The sequence below is a fragment of the Arachis duranensis genome, chromosome 9 (assembly GCF_000817695.3).
Source record: "Arachis duranensis cultivar V14167 chromosome 9, aradu.V14167.gnm2.J7QH, whole genome shotgun sequence".
NCBI classification, from domain to species: Eukaryota; Viridiplantae; Streptophyta; class Magnoliopsida; order Fabales; family Fabaceae; genus Arachis; species Arachis duranensis.
In genome coordinates this window covers 117,875,427-117,895,102 of record NC_029780.3, presented here as the reverse complement: position 1 = coordinate 117,895,102, position 19,676 = coordinate 117,875,427, and the positions used below count along the sequence as shown (strand labels likewise).

Genomic DNA, 19,676 nt, shown 5'->3' with positions numbered 1-19,676 from the left:
GATTCATATGTACAAAACTCTAATAAATATAGAAATAAATTATATATTTGTTGTGTATAAAATATTTGTAAATATAAATATAAATTATTGTTGACCAAATATTAATAAAAAATAATAATATTTATTTGTCATATAACATTATTTTTAATTAATTTAATCTCTAAATAATTAATAAAAAACCCCACGAATATATAACTCACACATCATATTATCATTTTTTTTCCAACATTAATTCTTCAACTCTTTCAACCTCCAAGTTCTGAAATGTTGAGAGTGCTATTCCCTCTATTCATAATAGTTCTGGATATTATCTATAATTTTTTAAGGGTTAAGCTAGTATCACAAATTAATTCGCTCCAAGAGTCCAATTCATGGAGTTTCATTATTTTGTTCAAATATGCCAACAGAAAGAGACGTGCTTCCCACGTTTATGTTATCCCCTTACTTGATTAAAATCCATCTATATATTATTATTATTAGAAATAAAGAAGAGCAATTCCAAGATAAATAAATAATTCCTATGGCATCATCTAGTAATAAAGTTTAGGATTTAGAAACTGGTCCCCTCTCTTCTTTGGACGAAACTTAACAATCAAACCCTTCAAACCTTCATTAAATATCCACCCAAACTCTGTTGCTTTGGGCCTGTCCAATCTTGGAGATTTTCACATGAAAAAATAATAAATGAAAAGAAAAAATTATTGACAAAAAAAAAACATTTATTTTCTATTCTTTTCGACTCGACCATCAAGAAACAGAAGAACAGCACACAACACAAGAGCATTCGACATTGTCATCAAGTTCTGAAATAACTTAGGGGAAATGAAATGATAGTTCTCAAAAAAAAGATATAAGTTGTCTATTAATAAAAATATTTGAAGACATAATTTTACTATAATATTTTTTTATTTATAATCATAGTTTTTTCGGTTATGGTAAAAAATCATGATTATAGATTTTCTATAGTCACGATTATTTGTTATGACCTAAAAAGACTTTTGGTTATCGTGATAAAAAAGTATTTGTGGTCATAATTTTTTTAAAAACGCTGTTCTAAAATAGTTTATGGTCATGATTTGGAGGTAACCTAAAGAAATTTATAGTTACGGTTTTAAAGAGTGGTCTAAAATGGTTTATGATCATGATTTTTCAAACAATAATGACCTAAAAAAAATCTATAGTCACGGTTTTAAGAGATGACCTAAAGGGGTCTATGGTCACGATTTTAAGAAGTGGCCTAAAAGGATCTATGATCACGATTTTTTAAAAAAGGGTGACCAAAAAGGGGTCTACAGTCACAGTTTTAGAGGATGACCTAAAAAGTCTATGATCACGATTTTACAGAAAAGTTACCTAAAAGGAGTATATAGTCACGATTTTGGAGAGTGATCTAAAAGTATCTATGATCACAATTTTGCAGACTAATCTAAAAGGGTCCATGGTCATAGTTTTACAAAAAAAAAAGACCTAAAAAGGAGTCTATAGTCATAGTTTTGGAGGATGACCTAAAAAGATTTATGGTCACAATTTTGAAGAATGACTTAAAAATGGTCTATAGTCACAGTTTTAAAGAGTGACCTAAAAAAATTTATTGTCACGGTTTTATAAAAAAATGACTTAAAAAGAGTCTATAATAATAATTTTGGAGAATGGCTTAAAAAAATCTATAGTCACAATTATAAAGTATGACTTAAAAAATTTATATAAAAACGTGATAAAAAGATTTATAATTATAATTTTAAAAAATAATCTAAAAAAATCTATAATTACGATTTTATAAAAATGTGACCTAAAAAGTCTATAACCACGATGTCGATCTCCATAATTTTTTTCCCCTTACTGTTATATTGTATTGCTTATTCTACATAGCATTATTTGTATTTTTACTTTTTAGTGGCAGTTGTCTAATAATATAAGCATATATAGATAAGCAAGTGGAGATTAAGGTGCTAATTCCGTCCAATCCCAATGCATATACTTCAACCTACTTTTTCTTTTCTTTTCTTTTAATTTTCAGATATACTTGAACCTACTTTATGTTATAAAATTCAAAACCGTACACTGAAAAAGAAAATGCAAAAGATAAAATGATGGTCTGTTATGACCCTCGGATAAAGCAAAATCAAGCTTTTGTACAAAAAATAAAGCACATCAAAAGAGGAGGAAGCTGATTGAAGCAGAGGCCATTGATCGGTGGATAAAGCTTCTTAGCTAATAAAGCCGTTCTCTCCTGTCATGCAACCATCTCCACCTTCACAAACAAAAAACCACACATCATATGACTCATACCATCATACATATTAAATCTTTACACAAACATCACAATGATTAATTGTTAATAAAAATGAAGTAATATAACTTATTACTTATTCTTATTTTGAGGAGATTGAACATGATCTTTTTTTTTATTTTTAATTCTTACCGCATTCTTGAATTATTGAATCATATTATTTTTTATTTATCGTTTTACTATTTTTATTTAACAAATTATATTAATATTTAAAAATATTACAAAAAAGGCCAACAGACGCATTAGTATTTATTGGGACGTTAGTAATAATATTCTTTCTGTTCTACTGAAATACATGTTGTTTAATTTCAATAATAGAATTTAATCTGCATATCACTGCTCAAATAAATTATCTAAATATATGAATTTGATTAAATAATTATGTAAAATTTATAATTCTAAAAACCATTCTGAATCAGTTGATTCAACTAAATTAACAAAAAATTGACAACTAAAGCCATTCCGTACATGGAGAAAATCAAGATACAAGCAAACAAATCAAAATAAAACAAAAAATAGGCAAAAAAATTGATAAGTCGATCAAACTAATACAATTTTTAGTGCTTAATTATCATAAAATAATAAAATTTAAAAAACATTATTTCCAATATAAATATAATCTAAGTTAAAATTTTAAATTTTTCTACCTTTAATTTTATTAGTTGATATAATTCTGAAAAAATGTCTTTGTACATCAAAATTAAATTTTTAGGTAGTATTTGTTTTGATATATTGAGACAGAAACTGAAGACTGAAACTTAGTATTATATTTGTTGATTTAGAGATTGGTACTAAAATTTCAGTCTCTATTTTTAAAATTTTAGTATTTTAGTACCTCCATAAAGTAGAGATACAGCGACTTTGGATACGGACGACTGACATTTTAATAACATTTTATATTTAAAATTTATTTCAATTAATTATTTCAACTTTATTCTTTATACAAATTAAATTTAAATTTCATCCTTATTTCAAATTCTATCTCCTACTTTATACTAAACATAATAGTAAATTTCAGTAAAAAAAAAAAAACATAATAGTAAGACTTATTTTAATTTTTTTTCTCTCAATCTCAGCCTCAGTCTCGGTCTCTTCCAAAAACTACCAAATTTTAACAAAATGATAAGGAAAAATAGTGAAAGAGAGGAAGCAACTGACCAATAGTAATCCCATCTAGGCCTGACTTTGGTGATCCTGTTATGACCATAGGGATAATCAGTCTGAGCCCTCCTTGCATTCCTGAAAGCACAGCAACCAATGGTGTAGATCCCAATGAGAAGGACAAGCATGACAAGAGTGAGCACAGAGAGCTTGTGCCAGTTCCTTCTTATGTCTTCAAGAACACCAGCTTTGCATGAATCACACTCATAGCACAGCAAGTTTGGGGCATTGTTCCACCTGTAGCAATCAGGATCTTGTTCTTCTTCGTTGTACATTCTTGTTGCTTCCTCTTCCATGTTGTTGCCGTAAGTGCATGCTGTTGGTGGTTTGCAACATCCAGACTGTACGGTTACATAAAATTAAGAGTGAGATTCGAATTTGCGATTTAGATTATATTATTTGAACTATAATTCGTTGACTTTATTTTTTAATATATAATTCATAGTCATAGTGTAAAAAATATTTCAGATACAGTACTCCTTTAATTCATAAAGATAGTGTTAGATATTAATTTTATGATTCATCGTAATGTTTGAAATGAACATCTTATTTCTATGTTAAAATTTTATTTTAATTTTTTAGCCAATATATATATTTTTTTTCTAAAAATTTCCATTTCCTTTGTTAATTACACCTTCTTTTAAATAGCAGTGATAATCGTATGTAGTAATTTAGAAAGAAAAGTGAGAGAAGAATTAAAAAATAAGAGCAAAATTAGAATTTAACTAAACCCTTAAACATTAAAAGTATTAGTGAGCTTTGGTAAAGATTAAGGTATACATGGTACCGGAACAAAATAAATAAATATATAATATAATTATGTAAATATGTATAGTAGTTAAGCTGGAGGGAGATAAAAAATATTTGAAATTATCTTTACTTTTTTTTTTATATGGGTTACAATAATAAATGAACTTTTTAATTTAGCTTTTTACTTCACTAATTCAACTTTAATTAGTTATTAAAAGCTTTACTTAGCATGTAAACTATAAAGATGCAAAAACATAAAAAATAATATTGTATCTAACAAATTGAAAATGTTTGATAATAAAATAAAATCAATCAAAAACAGCCATAATTTCTTATTTTTGTGATTGTTAGCCATCAACTAGCCATTAATGATGATTTGATGGTGTGAGATTTCATCCAATGACTCATCTTTTTCTACTGGTTACATGCTGGCCAAAATTCAATAAAACTGCTGGCCCCTAGACTTTCTTTTTTATTAATTATTACGACAATTAATGAATATTAAACAAGACAAATTCTGATTATATTTTTATTTTATCTTCCTAACATTACCACTACCAGAGATTGACAAAAATGAAGTAAATGAAATTATTGAAAAAAAGAATTGTACCTGTATTGGTGACATATCCTTCTGCATGTAATCTAAAGGAGTCCAATTGATAACATTAGAACAAGTGTTGGAGTCGAAAATGCAACTCTTAATAGTATTCCAATATCTAGGATCTTTAATTCTCTGTCTCAACCATGGTGAATAATCCTCAAGATGATACTCCTTATACACCCTACCAGGAACTTCAACACCACCACCTTTACTTGTCACACCAAAACCAAACATAGTCAAACCAATGAGTGCTGCTATTAGGATCAACATCACCACCAGATAAATCCACAGTGCACATGCCACATGAAAACATGCACCAATGAAACCAGCCAGTGAAATCACCAGCACTATGAATCCTATCACAAGAAGTGGTGTTTGTAGAAAATTTGCACATCTTGTGCTGCTCCTTGCCATCCATAACCCTGCTCCAATTATTGGAATTGATGCTAGCAGTGTCAACAAATTCAAGAAACCAATCACTGTGTTGCTGAACCTATACATCATGATAATAATTTCTTGTGACTTGTGTTCTGTGGTGCCTCTTAAAAAGGGTTAGTGCCAATTATTTTTTATTTGTTTGTGGCTAAAAATCAAATCTTTTTCTTCTTTTTGCTGCATCAGTGTATCAGGAAACTTTAATTGGAGTATGTGCAGATATCTATATATATATAAATATCTAATTATCTTCATCTTAGTTATTAAGGAAGTTGTATTTTTATTTCAGATGACAAATTTGCCCTTCTTCACTTATTTTATTATAGTCACAAATTTTGACATGTTTGTCCATATAGCTGATGGCATAATTCTATGGTTCTCAGAATTAGACCGAATTAATTGGTTTAATTAAAAGCGAAAATTTATATAAAGTCGATTTTATATGAAGTTGATACTTGAAAGTTGTTAGATAAAAATTTAGTCAAATCAGCCAAATCATCTAACAGTTTTTATCAACTTCACGTGAAATTGACTTTACCTGAGTATCCATCTTAATTAGATTAATCATGAATCGATTATTAAATCGGTTTAGTTCAGATAAAAAATTAATTAATAATAATAAATTAGTTAATTTGTTTAAAATAATAAAAAATATATTTTATATATAAATATATTATTTTATATATCTAATTTAATCTCATTTAAATTTTAATTAAATTTTTAAATTTTTAATTCTACTAGTTTAACGTTTTTAAAACTCTTATAAATTCCATTATTCCATGTGCGTTTAGACAAGGCATGGAAGGAATTTAGGGCAAGCTAATGGTCATTTTGGTAATAACATCATTTGTGCATGTTGCTTTTTAGGGTATGGACCCCATTTTGGACTTGTTTACTAAGGAAGATCATGGAACATAGAAATTGGAGTATTCTTGAATAAGTATTATAGAATAGTAGCACCATATATGGATCATTGTATGCTCTTTCTTTTTTTTTTTCTTATCCTTGTCACTTGTTCTGATGATATTAAAGAAGTTCCACCAAGCTCTGATTTGTCATTGCCAAATCATACTTTAGCAAAGCATCTTGTCTTGTTACACTTATTCTAACATGGGAGTTTCTATTCAAACAAAATAATTCTCACTTTGTCAATGAATTAAATTCTTTTATTCGCATACCAAACTCTACACAAATGTATTAGCTTGTCTAATATTCTTTATTATCATCATTTATAATGACATTTTATTCGTATACTACGGTTTAATTATACTGTTGATTTTATTATTTTGTTAAATTTATAATAAAATTTTTATATTTTTTAATTAAATTTTTATACTATTTTTAATTTTATAATTAAATTATTTTTACATAAAAAATATTAAAATTAATAGAATATTTTTCTAAAAAAATATGTGATCAAATATCTAATTATGTTCTTTATTCTAGATATTTTTAGTTTACGAAAAAATATTTTGTTAATTTTAATATTTTTTACACTAAAAAAATCTATTTACAAAATAAAAAATAATATAAAGACTTAATTAAAAAATATAAAAATTTAATTAAAAATTTGATAAAATTATAATAACTAACATAATAATTAAATCATTTATGTTAAACTTGATAAGATGTAATTCACCACAAATATAAAAAAAAAATGTTTTATTAATATTATTTATGAGTGCAATATAAATGAATAGATGATATATTCCATGATTCGCCTACACAATAAAAAGAACAAGAGTGATAAGTGATGAGTATAAAGTGGCCGTTTGAGACAAAGTTATACATTTGTATGGTGATTAAGATGGCTATCGTTTGTTTTCGTGTTGGATTTAAACTATGCTCAAGATAGAATTGAATTTATTCATAGTTCTAGTTGATTCAAAAGTGAATATATTCTTGTTCATGTGAGTGGTTGAACTTGGCATTAAGGAGACAATGGTTATGTGGCCACTTTCTTTTGTGGGCTCATTTATGAGCTCTTACAGTATAACTAACTATTGGTAAAAAGCTTTGAAATCCATATAGTTAGGCCCACTTAGCTTTTGGCCTGGATATGCCTTTATAATTCAATGAAAGAATATTCACCAAACTCATTGCATCTTAGGTTAATTCTATTTTTGTGGTGTTCTAATATATATGTGAATTTTATTCAATATATTAAACTTTGCATCATATACAGTGTTAATATGTTGTATAATGCCACTTTTTAATTTAGATGTGGAGAAAAAAATGGTGTAAGACGTAGTTATGGAGTGTATATATGCTTTACGCAATTGTGGTGTCAGGAGAAAAAATCGAACCGTCCGATTTTTGGATACACAAATCGGACCCTCCGATTTGTGGTTAAAAAATTAAAAAAAATTGGATACACAAATCGGACCCTCCAATTTACTTTCACCAAAATTCGGACTGTCAAATTAGTAAACTTAATTTTTTTTACAAAGAAATCGGATGGTCCTATTTCTTTATCCTTGGTTTTAGAAAAAATTGTCCCACATCTATGTCTAGTACCTACATTCTCCACAACTCACAATACACACATGCTTCTCATATCCAAAAAAATAGCCGTATAATGCTCACACTTTTTTAGTTTAAAAATTTTAAATAGAAAACCCCATCTAATTAAGGTCTAGACAAAGACTACATTTCTTTAAATTCATTCAATGCTGATAAAAGTAGTCAAAGATAAGTAACAAAGAAATTAAAAATAATTGAGTCCAACTCATAGCCATGTGTATAATAATGTAAAATCCAGAAAGAATGACATTCCATATAAATAATAATCACAATTTTTTCAATAACAAATAAAAATAGGAGAACTAGAATTGATAAATAAATTTATCAATCAATTTAATTATTTTCTTTTTTGTTTTTCCAGGCAGAGCCAGCCAAGATGGAACTCATGAGGAATGCATTCCTTATTCTTCTGTCTCAGCCTGATCCATATATATATATATATTTATATAGATCTGAATTGCAGTTATTCTTAGCCTAAGGTCCAAGAATGGTGATACTTATGATTCTATACTTTCTTTTTATCTTTTCTTCTTTGATGAATCAATCACAAACTGGAAAAAATAATGAACAAGTTGTTGACTTGTTGCTGCTCTAACTTGAAGATGGCATTGCCTTGTCCTCCAAGAAAGACCTGAAAAGAATGAAGGCTTGGCGCGGCCGATGAAGCGGAACCTCATGGCCGGCTCCTCTTACAGTTACTAATGTCAGTCCTTTGTAAACTTGACTCCAACCACCAACCTGAAAACAAAAATAAAGATCTCAGCTAACAGATATGATTAGTGTCTGCTTCATTGATTAGCTTGTTAATCATGGTAATTAGTCAGTACCAACCTTGCCATTATCATACCAAGGGTACCAGTTGGTGAGTGTTGGTAGCTTCAATGCATCGATCGAATATCGAGTCGCAGTGACTGGAACCACTGAATCAGTGTCTCCACTGTAGCCAAGAAATATAAAATGAATATAGTTAAGGATTTAAAGCATTCAATTCCATTGTTGTTAGTTATGTCATCCACCTTAATCATGAAATAACTATTGCTTACTAAATAAAGCTACAATGTCATTATTTATTTATTTATTAGAATAAGTTGGAAATATTCTGCTACAATTAGCATGAAGGAAGGAATTAATAAATCATGTTAGTTAAAGTTCCACAATCAATTTCAACTGGTCAAATATACCCAAAGTCAATGATATTGAGATTGCAATCAATTAGAGGGAAAGCAAAAGTAAGAACAACAGTGCCTAAATAAATAAATATATGCACTAGTCTAGTAGGCACAAAAAAACAAGTTTTCAGGGTTGGCTAAAGATTTTCTACATATTAGAAATAATAATCAAACTTAATATTTGTTTGATCTATCTAATCGATCCCACCTAACAATATCCCGTTTTATGTATTCCTTCCAATTTTCTAGAAGATATTTTCTAGAGGTGATTACTCGCACCAAGACATCTGCGTATGAAAATGATAGCTGATAACCGTTAAATGATTTGACATGTTTAACTATCACTTATGTGAAATGCCACTTGGGAATCAGAGGCCTAAATTTTCTATATCATTGAGCTTATATTGTCTCTTCTTTGTAATCTATAACATAGAATCATTTCCTATTAACTCCTTAGACAAAGCAAAATCTATCAGCAGCAGAACCAAATAATTCATATGCTTCAATTCACAAAACAGTCATGGAAGATGAGAAGCAAAACTTAAGCACCTGTATACCCATATCTTGAGACCAGCACTAATAAGTTCGCGATATATAGGAAGCATAGTTAGAGGAGAATCAGTCCAATAGTTCCCCACAATATCACTGAAAAAAGATTCAAGATTCTATCAGAATAGTTTGTGTAAAAACATCTCAATGTTGAATATATGAACAGGAGATAGACCTGCAAGTCTTCCATGAATAAGGAATTCCGGTTACATTGGCATGAAGTGCCTTCTGAACTTCTGGATGATTGAAATACAAGTCGGAATACCTCTCAGTGCAGGGATCGTATGCTCGAGACATCCACGGCTGAGTTTAGAAGAAAACAAGAGAAAATAACAAAGGAACAGTTTGCCAAGATTCACCAAAATCTAAAGATAAAACAGAATTAAACAAGAATGAATCTAACTAATTTACTTCAGCTATTGCAAAATCTTAGGAGCAATAGTACTAGTTTCATGTTGATTGGTTCAAGAGGATCTACTAGAACTAGAATTTCATGTTAACATGTTCCATTAACAATTATGTATGGACTTGGATCTAGACATGGTGTTTATGAATAAATTGAACAAGTTGAGAGAAAAAGGCTTACATAGCGACCCCCCAAGTCGCGTCTGAGTGAGGACGTATCGTTACAAGGCTGCGTATAAATGCTATAAGGATCAATGTTACCCTGCTCAACAACTGCAACTTTAAGAGCTTGCATGCAAGGCACTGATGGATGCTGTGAAGAACCGAAATCACAAGCAATTCTCAGCATCCTGTATGTTGAATCCGATACCAAACCATGAGTCCACCAATACTCAAATGTTCCAACATAATCATGATAATCATCAGTAACAGCATTTCCAACCTTGCATCAATCAGTAAAAAATTCACACCTAATTAGATCATTACATATATAAATAAGGTTTAACAAAGGCTACATTTATCAATCAAAATGGATCTTACAATCTCTCACCATAAATCCCTTGAAATTTATCACTGGATTCTTGATTCCCTTGTTTCTCTCATAAACAATTTGAGACAACTGAGGAACATAGTGCCCTGAAAAGTAATTTTAGGGAACTGAATTGTTCATCAATTCATGTAATTCAGGAACCTAAATCTTTAAGAAAAAACTAGTATTTCAATCAATCACCTGCATAGCTTTCTCCAGCAATGTAGAACTCTCTATGCTTATACTGAGGAAATCTTTCAAACCACTTAACAAGAAATGTATATGCATCTTCAGCTGCAAATTCAGGAACCCCAAGATCCCAAATACAAACACACAACCAACTAAAGATCATAATGAACAAAGCGAAATCGACACAATGAACAAATGTGACAACTTCATTACCTGTTCTCTGGTCACCAAATGTGTACAGATCCGTTGTCTTATTCGAGTATGAAAATCCGACACCAGCAGGAGAATCAAGGAACAATATGTTTGCCACTGCAACACCAACACCAGCAAGCAATCAAAAGCATGTAAAGAACAAGAAAACAAGAAAAAATAACACAGTTGGTGATGCAAAATTTTTCAATTTTGTTCATACATTTGTTCCAAGCATAAGGGTTCAAGTAAAGTGACTTCCCATCAGGCCTAATCCTAAAAGGGCCAATTTCTTCAGATGCACCATAAGCAATGGAGGAGCATCCAGGGCCACCATTGAGCCACAAAACCAGTGGTCTCTTCTCCGGTCGGCGGCTCGCCGGAGCCTCAAAGAGCCAGTAGAACAATGCACTCCCACTCTTCTCATTCACAGTGACATAGCCAGAATAATGAGCAAACCCCACATTCTTGGGTTGCCCTGGCAAATCAGTGACCCTATCTCTCTTCTGATCTTCAATTGGTGAAGAAGATAAGGAAACTGAAACTCCAACAAAAATGAGCAAGACCAACAAAACAACATAGGAAAGATAAAAACCCATGTTTCAGCTAATCAAAACAAGATTTTTGCAGCAACCCCAGAAAAGAAAAGAAAAGATTAAAAAAAATGAAGTGCTAATAGAATATTTCTGGGATTGCTAGCCTTTTAGCTTTAGCCACCTACCACAACTCCATGACAAAGAAACAAAAAAGCAGAGAGAATCAAAGAATATATGAGAGAACCAATGGGAATTTATGGAAGTACTCTAAAGGGTCAAAGACCAAATTCAAGTAAACACAAATCCCAACAAAAGTTACAGAAAAAGAAAAGATCTTTGATTCTTTCTACTCAGCAAAACAGATCTTAACTAGATAATTACTAGATTTTATTCAAATGACACAGATTTGAAGTGGCACCTGGTCCAGTTATTACTTACCTAAACTCAGATAAAGAAAAATCTAACAAGTGTGAAAACAACAGCAGCAAAAGAGAGAAAGGGATTATTATTGGTTAGAGAGACAGTAGAATAGAGACATGTTCATTAAAGCTGTGTCTTGATATTATGAATTATTTATAACAGTGACAACAATGATTGTTAGTAGTTGCAAAATGAGTTGTTAGCAGGTTCTTTCATTTCAGCAGCATGCATTTGTCATCAATTCACCCTTTGAATTTTCTTTGTTTGTTAGAGAGTTACTGTTACTATCCCTCACATTTCGTTGATTCATACCAGAGTCCAAGTTGACTGAGCAGTGAGTAGAGGCAAATGGCGCACATGGGCACGGCTCAAAGTTTCAACCTTTGAGGCTTTTAAATCCAGAGAAAATGACATGTCGATACCTGACTTTTTAGTCCGTAAATATTGAAGTTTTTAAAGATTTAAAAATGTATTTAACTTTTTTGGCGTGTTTAATTTATTTCATTTTAAAAAAATTTTTAGGTGTGTATTTGTAGTACAACTAAAGTCACATTTGATTTTTTTTATTGGGTCAGATAAATCCAACTGAACATAAGAAATCTCCAAATTTTGAAAATATCAAAAATTTAAATATATTTTCAAATTTTCAAAGACTTAAATGTTTACTAATCAAAAGGTTAATAACTTATTTATTCTTTTCTCTCGGAATAAGTCATATTTAACAAGAATTTTTTTAATTATAAGTTGTATTTTATTTTAAAAAAATTTATATATATTTTTTAAATTTTTATAAATAAAATACGACTTATAATTAAAAAAATCCTTGTTAAATATAGCTTATTTCGGTGTATCTGTGTATTTTTGGAGACGATGATAATAGTTGTCATTGTTAAATATAATTTTTTTTATTTATAACTAAAATTTTTTTGAAGAAATCATACTTGTTATCTGTGTATTTTTGTGTACTGCTGTTTGTAAATATATAAATTATTTGGAGATCATAATAATGATAATGGATTAAAATGGATTAAAAATACAGAATTCAAAAAATTTAAAGAAAGTTCGTTGGAGTAAGGCTAACTCTATAATTTTTATTGAATTAGTTGGGGTGCAACGAACTTGTTCTAAACTAAAAAAAAAAGTCATATTTAAGAAATTAAAATTAAGAAATAGTGTTTGGAAAAATATGAATTTTTTTATTTTATTTCTGCAAAAAATCCAAGAGATGGCACTTTCTTGGATTATCTATTCTTGTTATAATGCGGATTTTCTTTTATAATTGTCAATTCTTTTTATATTTATATATATTACTATAATGATTAAATTTCGTCTTATTAAATGTGAAGGAATTGATTGGGTTCATTTGATTGAACCACATTTAGAAACAATTTCAAAATGGTTATAATGAATAATTGAACATGATATTAGACTATGAAAATTAAAGTTATTTACACACAACTCTTAATTACTTAAATTATGATTGATTTTGTTCTTTTAATTCATATAATATATATAATTTAGCAACACAAAGTATTCCATAACATGTTAGTATATAAAATAAGTTAATAGCATTCTGAGCTTGTCACCATCATCATAATTATCACTTGTTCATATTTGAAGCAAACGATTGAAAGTTAAGTTCAAAATAGTGATTTAGATTGGTTGCGTGCACTAACTCAAACGATCACCTTTTAAATTATTTTCATGTAATTATTGAATAATTTCATTCAAATTTTATTGTTATGAACTTAACTAGCTTTGATTCGACTCAAATAAAATATGAAAAATGGGTAAAAGATCAAAACATACACCTACTAGTCTACTACTAAATATATTATATCAATGTAGGAAAAGGTTGGCAACTTTAACTTCATAGGAAAGAAAGACCAAAACGGATTGTGTAAAGTGTTTAGAATTTGGAGGCCTTTTTTATGCAAAATTTGACCCGGCTTGGCTTGAGTAGTTAATGTGATTTCAGATAGATAGATAGAATAGGATTAAAGCCTATTTCGTCTTACTGAGTAAGTCAGTCCTAAATTTCTCTTCTGTTTCACTTGATAGTAAGTTAGTAGGCTAAATTTACTAAATTTTTATTATTAAAATATTAAATATTAAAAATATATAATTTCATAAATATTTTAATAAATTTATAACTTTTAAAGATAAAAAATTATAATTTTTAAATTCAAAAACACTAAAATTTTTATAATTCTAAATATCTAATAAATATAATTATAAATTAAATTTTTTAAAATAAAACCATAGAATGATAGATTCACTAGATAAGTCTTTTCTGTTCCATTTTGCCAAATTCATAAATTAGGTAGAGCGAGTTAAGCGAACTTTTTTATTATGATGATCTCAAATTCTTAACTCGATCTGTCTTTTTCAATAAGTTACATGGACTGACTCGGTAAATTTCAACCTATTTACCATCCCTAAATTATATATAGATAAAGAGGGACAACCAAATTATCAAATTATAAAAGCACTTATAAATCTTATAATCAATACGTCACCAAAAGAAATCTTATAATTAATGCAGTACATAGTAGGGATATTTATGGGATAGGACGGGACGGGTTTAAGTAGACTCAAATTTATAAGGTCATTGGGTCTATTTTGACTTATCCGAAGTGATTCAAAAATAAATCGAATTAAACCGGATTGATTCAATGTAAAATTAGTATTACAAATTTGTAAATTTTATATATTAAAATATTTAAATTTTATTTTTAAAAATTAAATTTAATAAATATTATATTATATTTATACTAAAATAAATTATTTTAAAATAAAAATAATACTGTATAAATTATAATATAAAAATATAATATAACATTACTAATTTCATTCTAATATATATATTGTAAAAGATAACTTAAGGCTAGGTAATCTGAACAATAGTCAGAACTCGACCCAAAAATGACACCGGATAAAAATAACAAACTCGAATCGGATAAAATATATCTCGAATTCGAGGCGAGTCTTGAACATCTTTAGTACATAATAGATTCGCAAGCGTGTTAAACAACCGAGGTAGAGTTGTCTTCATTAAATTTTTTTCAAAAAGATATTTTTTTCAAATTAAACAGAAGTTTAATTTTGACATGTGAATGTCATTACATATATTAATTGATTTAATGATTAGTTTATTAGTTTGTATAAGTAAGTATCAAAAGTTCGAATTATGTGTTATGCATGCAACGATCCATTAATTAGCGATAAATCTTTAAATAAAATTTTTATCTTCGACAGATTAATCTTTGACTTGCCGAATTAAGAAATATTATAGAAAAATTTTTTTTTACAATATTATTCAATTACATATCTTTTTTAGATAATTATTCATAAAATAATTGTGAAAAGTAATTATTTTTGTAAATATATTAATAAATGGATATGTGTGTTAATTTTTAGAGTGATACTACATGTACACGTATTTTTTTAACTAAATTGATGTAAAATCCAACGAAAAAACAAAAATGAATACCCAGCCCAATCTCTGATATTTTATTCGAAAGGATTATGAGGTCCCTAAAAAAAATACCTTTTTTTTGTTTTTGATATATAATTTTGTGAGATTTTGTTAGCCCCTGTGTCAATAATCTCTCTTCTAAACGTACTTACGTAACACGTTAATTATTAATATATCTTTCATTTAATTTTATAAGTAAAAATAATTTTAAAATTACTAATATTTCTTAATTTTACACAGTAAATTTAGCTAATATATTTAAAAAATATAATAAAAAAATAAAAATTAAAGGGTCTTGATAATTATCCTTAAAAGAAGGATGATAAAGTACTAAATTGGCCCTCCTACATTTAGCCGTAATCCTGTTTTGGTTCTTAAGGTTTAAAGTGTCCTATTTGAATCCAAAAAAGTTTCATTTATCTTCAATGTAGTCCCAACGTGAGGTCAAAGTTAAATAATTAACAGAATGTCTTACATGACAGCAGTACAAGAATAAGGTCGATAATCTGAAAAACAAGTACAAGTTTCAGAGACACAAAATCAACCATAAATGCATCAATACATTTATTTATCATTTTTCTTACAATTTAAATGAAATATTTTCTGTAGAACTAAAGAGAATGATATTTTGCTACGAATATATTTTGTGTTTCGAGTATATAGTTTTTCAAAAATTTTTGTTCTACACATCAAAATTTTTGTACTAGCACCAAGATTTTTGTGTTGTACACCAAAATTTATATGTTGTGCATATTTTATTGTCATAGTATACAAATTTTTTCATATAACACAAATTTTTGCACATAGCACACAAATTTTTACATTGATTAGGAGAAGAAAAAGATAAAAACAACAAGAACGACGACGACGACGACGACGATGATGACGACGGTAGAAAAGGATGAAAAAAAAAGAAATTAAATAACAACAATAATAATATCAATAAGATGAGAAAGAAGAAGATAGTGATGATGACAACAACGACGGGCAGAAGTGACAACAATGACGATAAGAACAATGTTAAAAAAAACACACAAAAAAAATGATGATGATAATAACGACGATGATAATAACGACGATGATAATAACAATAATAATAACGAAAGAATAAGCGTGCGGACTTTATTAAAAACTTGGTTCAAAATATACTTCAACGTATATAATTTCTCTAATTTTTATATGGTACATCAAAATAAATTTTTTAGTTTAATATATACTTTTATTAGGTTTCCTTCCTTTTTCAGATAGAGGTTTTTTTCAAATTAATTTTAATATAATTCTATTAATCTTTTTTTTGTTCAAAGAAATATTTTTTAAATTAATTCTAATATACTTTTTATTAATCTAACATATTTGAACTCAAAAAAAGAAAAAAATAATTTTATGTGAACTTAATTAACATATGATAATAAAAGAATTTCATTTAGGTACAAAAAATTTTATATTACTCTGGTTCTTCTCCTACTCGTATCGAATAGAACATGCTGAGCCAAATCTTCTTCATGGAAAACCTGCTTTATTTAGATCGGGAAAATCGTACGGATTTTTTGAAATTATGTGCTATTGCTCAAATCTGTAGTTAATTCTATTTCTGATAGGAGCAGTTGACAGTCAAATCCTATTTTTTCTATTATTTTTGTATCTGTAATAGTGTGAAAAGAAATCTGACTCCAAGTTGTTCAAGAATAGTGGCGTATATTAAAATTAACTAAATTATTTATTTTACATATTTTTTAAATAATCTAATATAAAAAGTGTTAAATAATAATTAAACCATGGTTGAATAATAGCATATAAAAGTTTATACTATAGCTTAGACTCTGTTTAATAGGCAAAGTCATTGATCAGTAGCAAATCACTTACTACTACAGGATTGATTAGCAAAAATAAAACATACTATATTGTAATAAAAAGAAAATTAAAACATATTTAATTATTTATGTGTTGGTATGTTGGCTGTCACGTGTCAAAAGTGTCGGTAAACAATAGCAGTATGAGATCATGAATCACGTGTCATATAATAATGTACTGGCAAAAATAATTATTTGTAGTAGTTTAGTTTGTTCATATACACATACACCTAAACGTCTTATTTAAATATAGGGTCCATCTAGTGTACAGATGTGTTTTGGTACAGATTTACAGATTTTTGTTGTTTATTGATTTAAAAGTGTATCATTAAAAGTGTTGCTTAAAGAAAAAGTGTTACCCTTAATCGTTAACTTGGCTCTGATACCAATTTTTAATTTCTTTTTCAAAATTATTAACTCTCACTTTGAATAAGTTTATGATTTGTATAGATTTGGTTGGTGGTACTTTATAATTTGTAATTTTATAATCAAAAGTATTGAGCATTTCTAATATTACTAATTCTGATTTCATTTTTATAGTTTTTTCAATCTTGTTTTAGTTTGTAATATTCTTTTTTGCATTGATTATTGTGTATAAAGTCTTTTATCTGTTTGTCTTTTTCTTTAATATAATTTTTCAAATCCTCCAAAACTTCTTTTATTTCTACACTTTCTGTTGTTTCTAAATATCTTTTTAATTTTTCAACTTCATTCTCCATTTTTTCTTTCAACAGCTTTAATTCTTTTAAGTCATAATATGGTGTTCCAGGCATTTATAAATTTTTTCAGTTTAGCTCCAACTTGTTTATATTTGTTTTTATTTCTATCCTTTTTATTATAAGGTCATTAATTTCGAACTGAAGATTATTTAATTCCCTTTTATATTCCTTTATTTTATTTTTTAATTTTTTCGCCATTTTTCTTTTTATTTTGTTTTCTGGTCTTTCAATATTTGTATACTTCATTATTTATCTTAGAATTTCTGCAAATTCTATCATCGATTCATCACTATTTTCTAGAGATTCTATTAATTTTTCTAACTTTTCAACTTCTCCTTTCAATTTGTCATAGATTATTTTTAGAGCTTCAAATACTCTTTGATTTATTTCAGAAAACTGTAAATAATTTAACCGATTTTCTCTTTCAAAGAGCTCTTGTTTCTTATCTTGATAGGTTACATATATTTTCTCTTTATTTATTGTCATAACTTAGTGTTTAGGGTGTCATTTAATTTTTTGACCTTTTTTGTTAATTCTTTTATTTTAGAATTTTCTTCTTTAATCTTTTTTGGTTTCCCACGGTATCCCCCAGCCCGGCAGGCCAAGGACTAATCCGCCACGGTACTGAGCTCCATTTAAGGGTTTGCCGCTGGCCAATGGGTTGCTGCATGCACAAGGCGGGATTCGAACCCCCGACACTTGCTTAAGCGGACTAGTGAGCTAACCACTAGACCAACCCAACTTGGTTCTCTTCTTTAATCTTTAACTTAGATAAACTTAAAGGGCTATTAATTTTGGATTCTCTTATTTGAAAATTCGATGAAACTAATTTTCCGGATGGTTCTTTTAGTAAAAGAACTGGGTTTTCAATAGCTTTATATTTTGGTATTTCTGTTTTTACAATTTTCTGAAATAATTCATCGACATAAATTCTTTCTCTGTTTTTAAATATTATACTATGATGGCTATTTGTTAAAGCATAATTTATTGCATATGTAATTGAAAATGGTTCATCGTCTTGTTCCATTAGATTCTTTCTGTGAAATTTATAAGCCAAACTTATAGATCTTCCAAGATTTTCAGTTGATAAAGGTATAGCATATCCAAGATGGGCATTGAATTTAACATTTACGTTTGCCAAGTTTCCATGAACAATTCCAATTATTTGATCTATTGGGTCATCAGTAATTCTTTTGTCACAGATTGCTAAGCTTATTGGTGAATTAATTCCTTTCATATATGTAGATTTGATTAAGACTTGTATAGTACTAATATGAATCCATCCAATTTTAGATCTTTTCTGTTGATCCTTAATTTTCTCAATCTGTTTACTCAATTCTTCATCATTTATCAAAGTTATTTCAAGTTCTCCATTAGCAGAATTTATCTTTATAGGGGCTTCAAGTTGAATTTTTCCATAGTATATTATATTTTTTCTATTAAAAACTTCTTTTAAAAGATTTTGTTTATTAAAATTTTCATTTGATTTGAGATTTAATTCTGTTTTTAGAACAGCCTGTTTTTCATTATCTAATAAGGCAGATAATCTATAATAATCAGATTCTTCCGTTAATTCTAAACTTTCTAAATAATTCATAACTATGAGATTAAGATAAAGGCGTACCTTTCTGGAGAAAAACTTCCTTTATTTAGAATATTTTACATAAGATGTTTTTATAAAACTTCCTTTATTTAGTATATTTTACATAAGATGTTTTTATCTCCAGAGGGGAGATTGTAGATACTAACTCCAGAGGGGAGTTTAGAATTGGTTTTTTCCTAAGGAAATTCTTCTTCAAACTATAAAATCGCCTTGGCCGCTTCCTCCTTGCTCTCCTAGCATATGAGTACTCCTAGCCTTCTGCTTTCTATTGTTTGATGAT

General features: G+C 28.2%; 2 protein-coding genes across 2 annotated transcripts; both read right to left on the bottom strand.

The window, feature by feature from the left end:
- Positions 1 to 1,973: 1,973 nt before the first annotated feature.
- On the bottom strand, positions 1,974 to 5,411 carry LOC107467941 (tetraspanin-6). The gene is made up of 3 exons (XM_016087169.3): positions 4,812 to 5,411; positions 3,449 to 3,792; positions 1,974 to 2,251 (listed from the first exon to the last, which is right to left on the bottom strand). The coding sequence occupies exons 1-3, from the start codon at positions 5,304 to 5,306 to the stop codon at positions 2,212 to 2,214; spliced, it is 879 nt and encodes a 292-aa protein (XP_015942655.1). The 5' UTR covers positions 5,307 to 5,411; the 3' UTR covers positions 1,974 to 2,211.
- Positions 5,412 to 7,983: 2,572 nt separating this feature from the next.
- Positions 7,984 to 12,090, bottom strand: LOC107467934 (serine carboxypeptidase-like 27). The gene is made up of 9 exons (XM_016087160.3): positions 11,014 to 12,090; positions 10,815 to 10,910; positions 10,614 to 10,706; positions 10,434 to 10,519; positions 10,065 to 10,325; positions 9,654 to 9,781; positions 9,479 to 9,574; positions 8,592 to 8,697; positions 7,984 to 8,498 (listed from the first exon to the last, which is right to left on the bottom strand). Exons 1-9 carry the CDS (start codon positions 11,387 to 11,389, stop codon positions 8,352 to 8,354), a joined length of 1,389 nt encoding a protein of 462 aa, XP_015942646.1. The 5' UTR covers positions 11,390 to 12,090; the 3' UTR covers positions 7,984 to 8,351.
- Between the last annotated feature and the right edge of the window lie 7,586 nt (positions 12,091 to 19,676).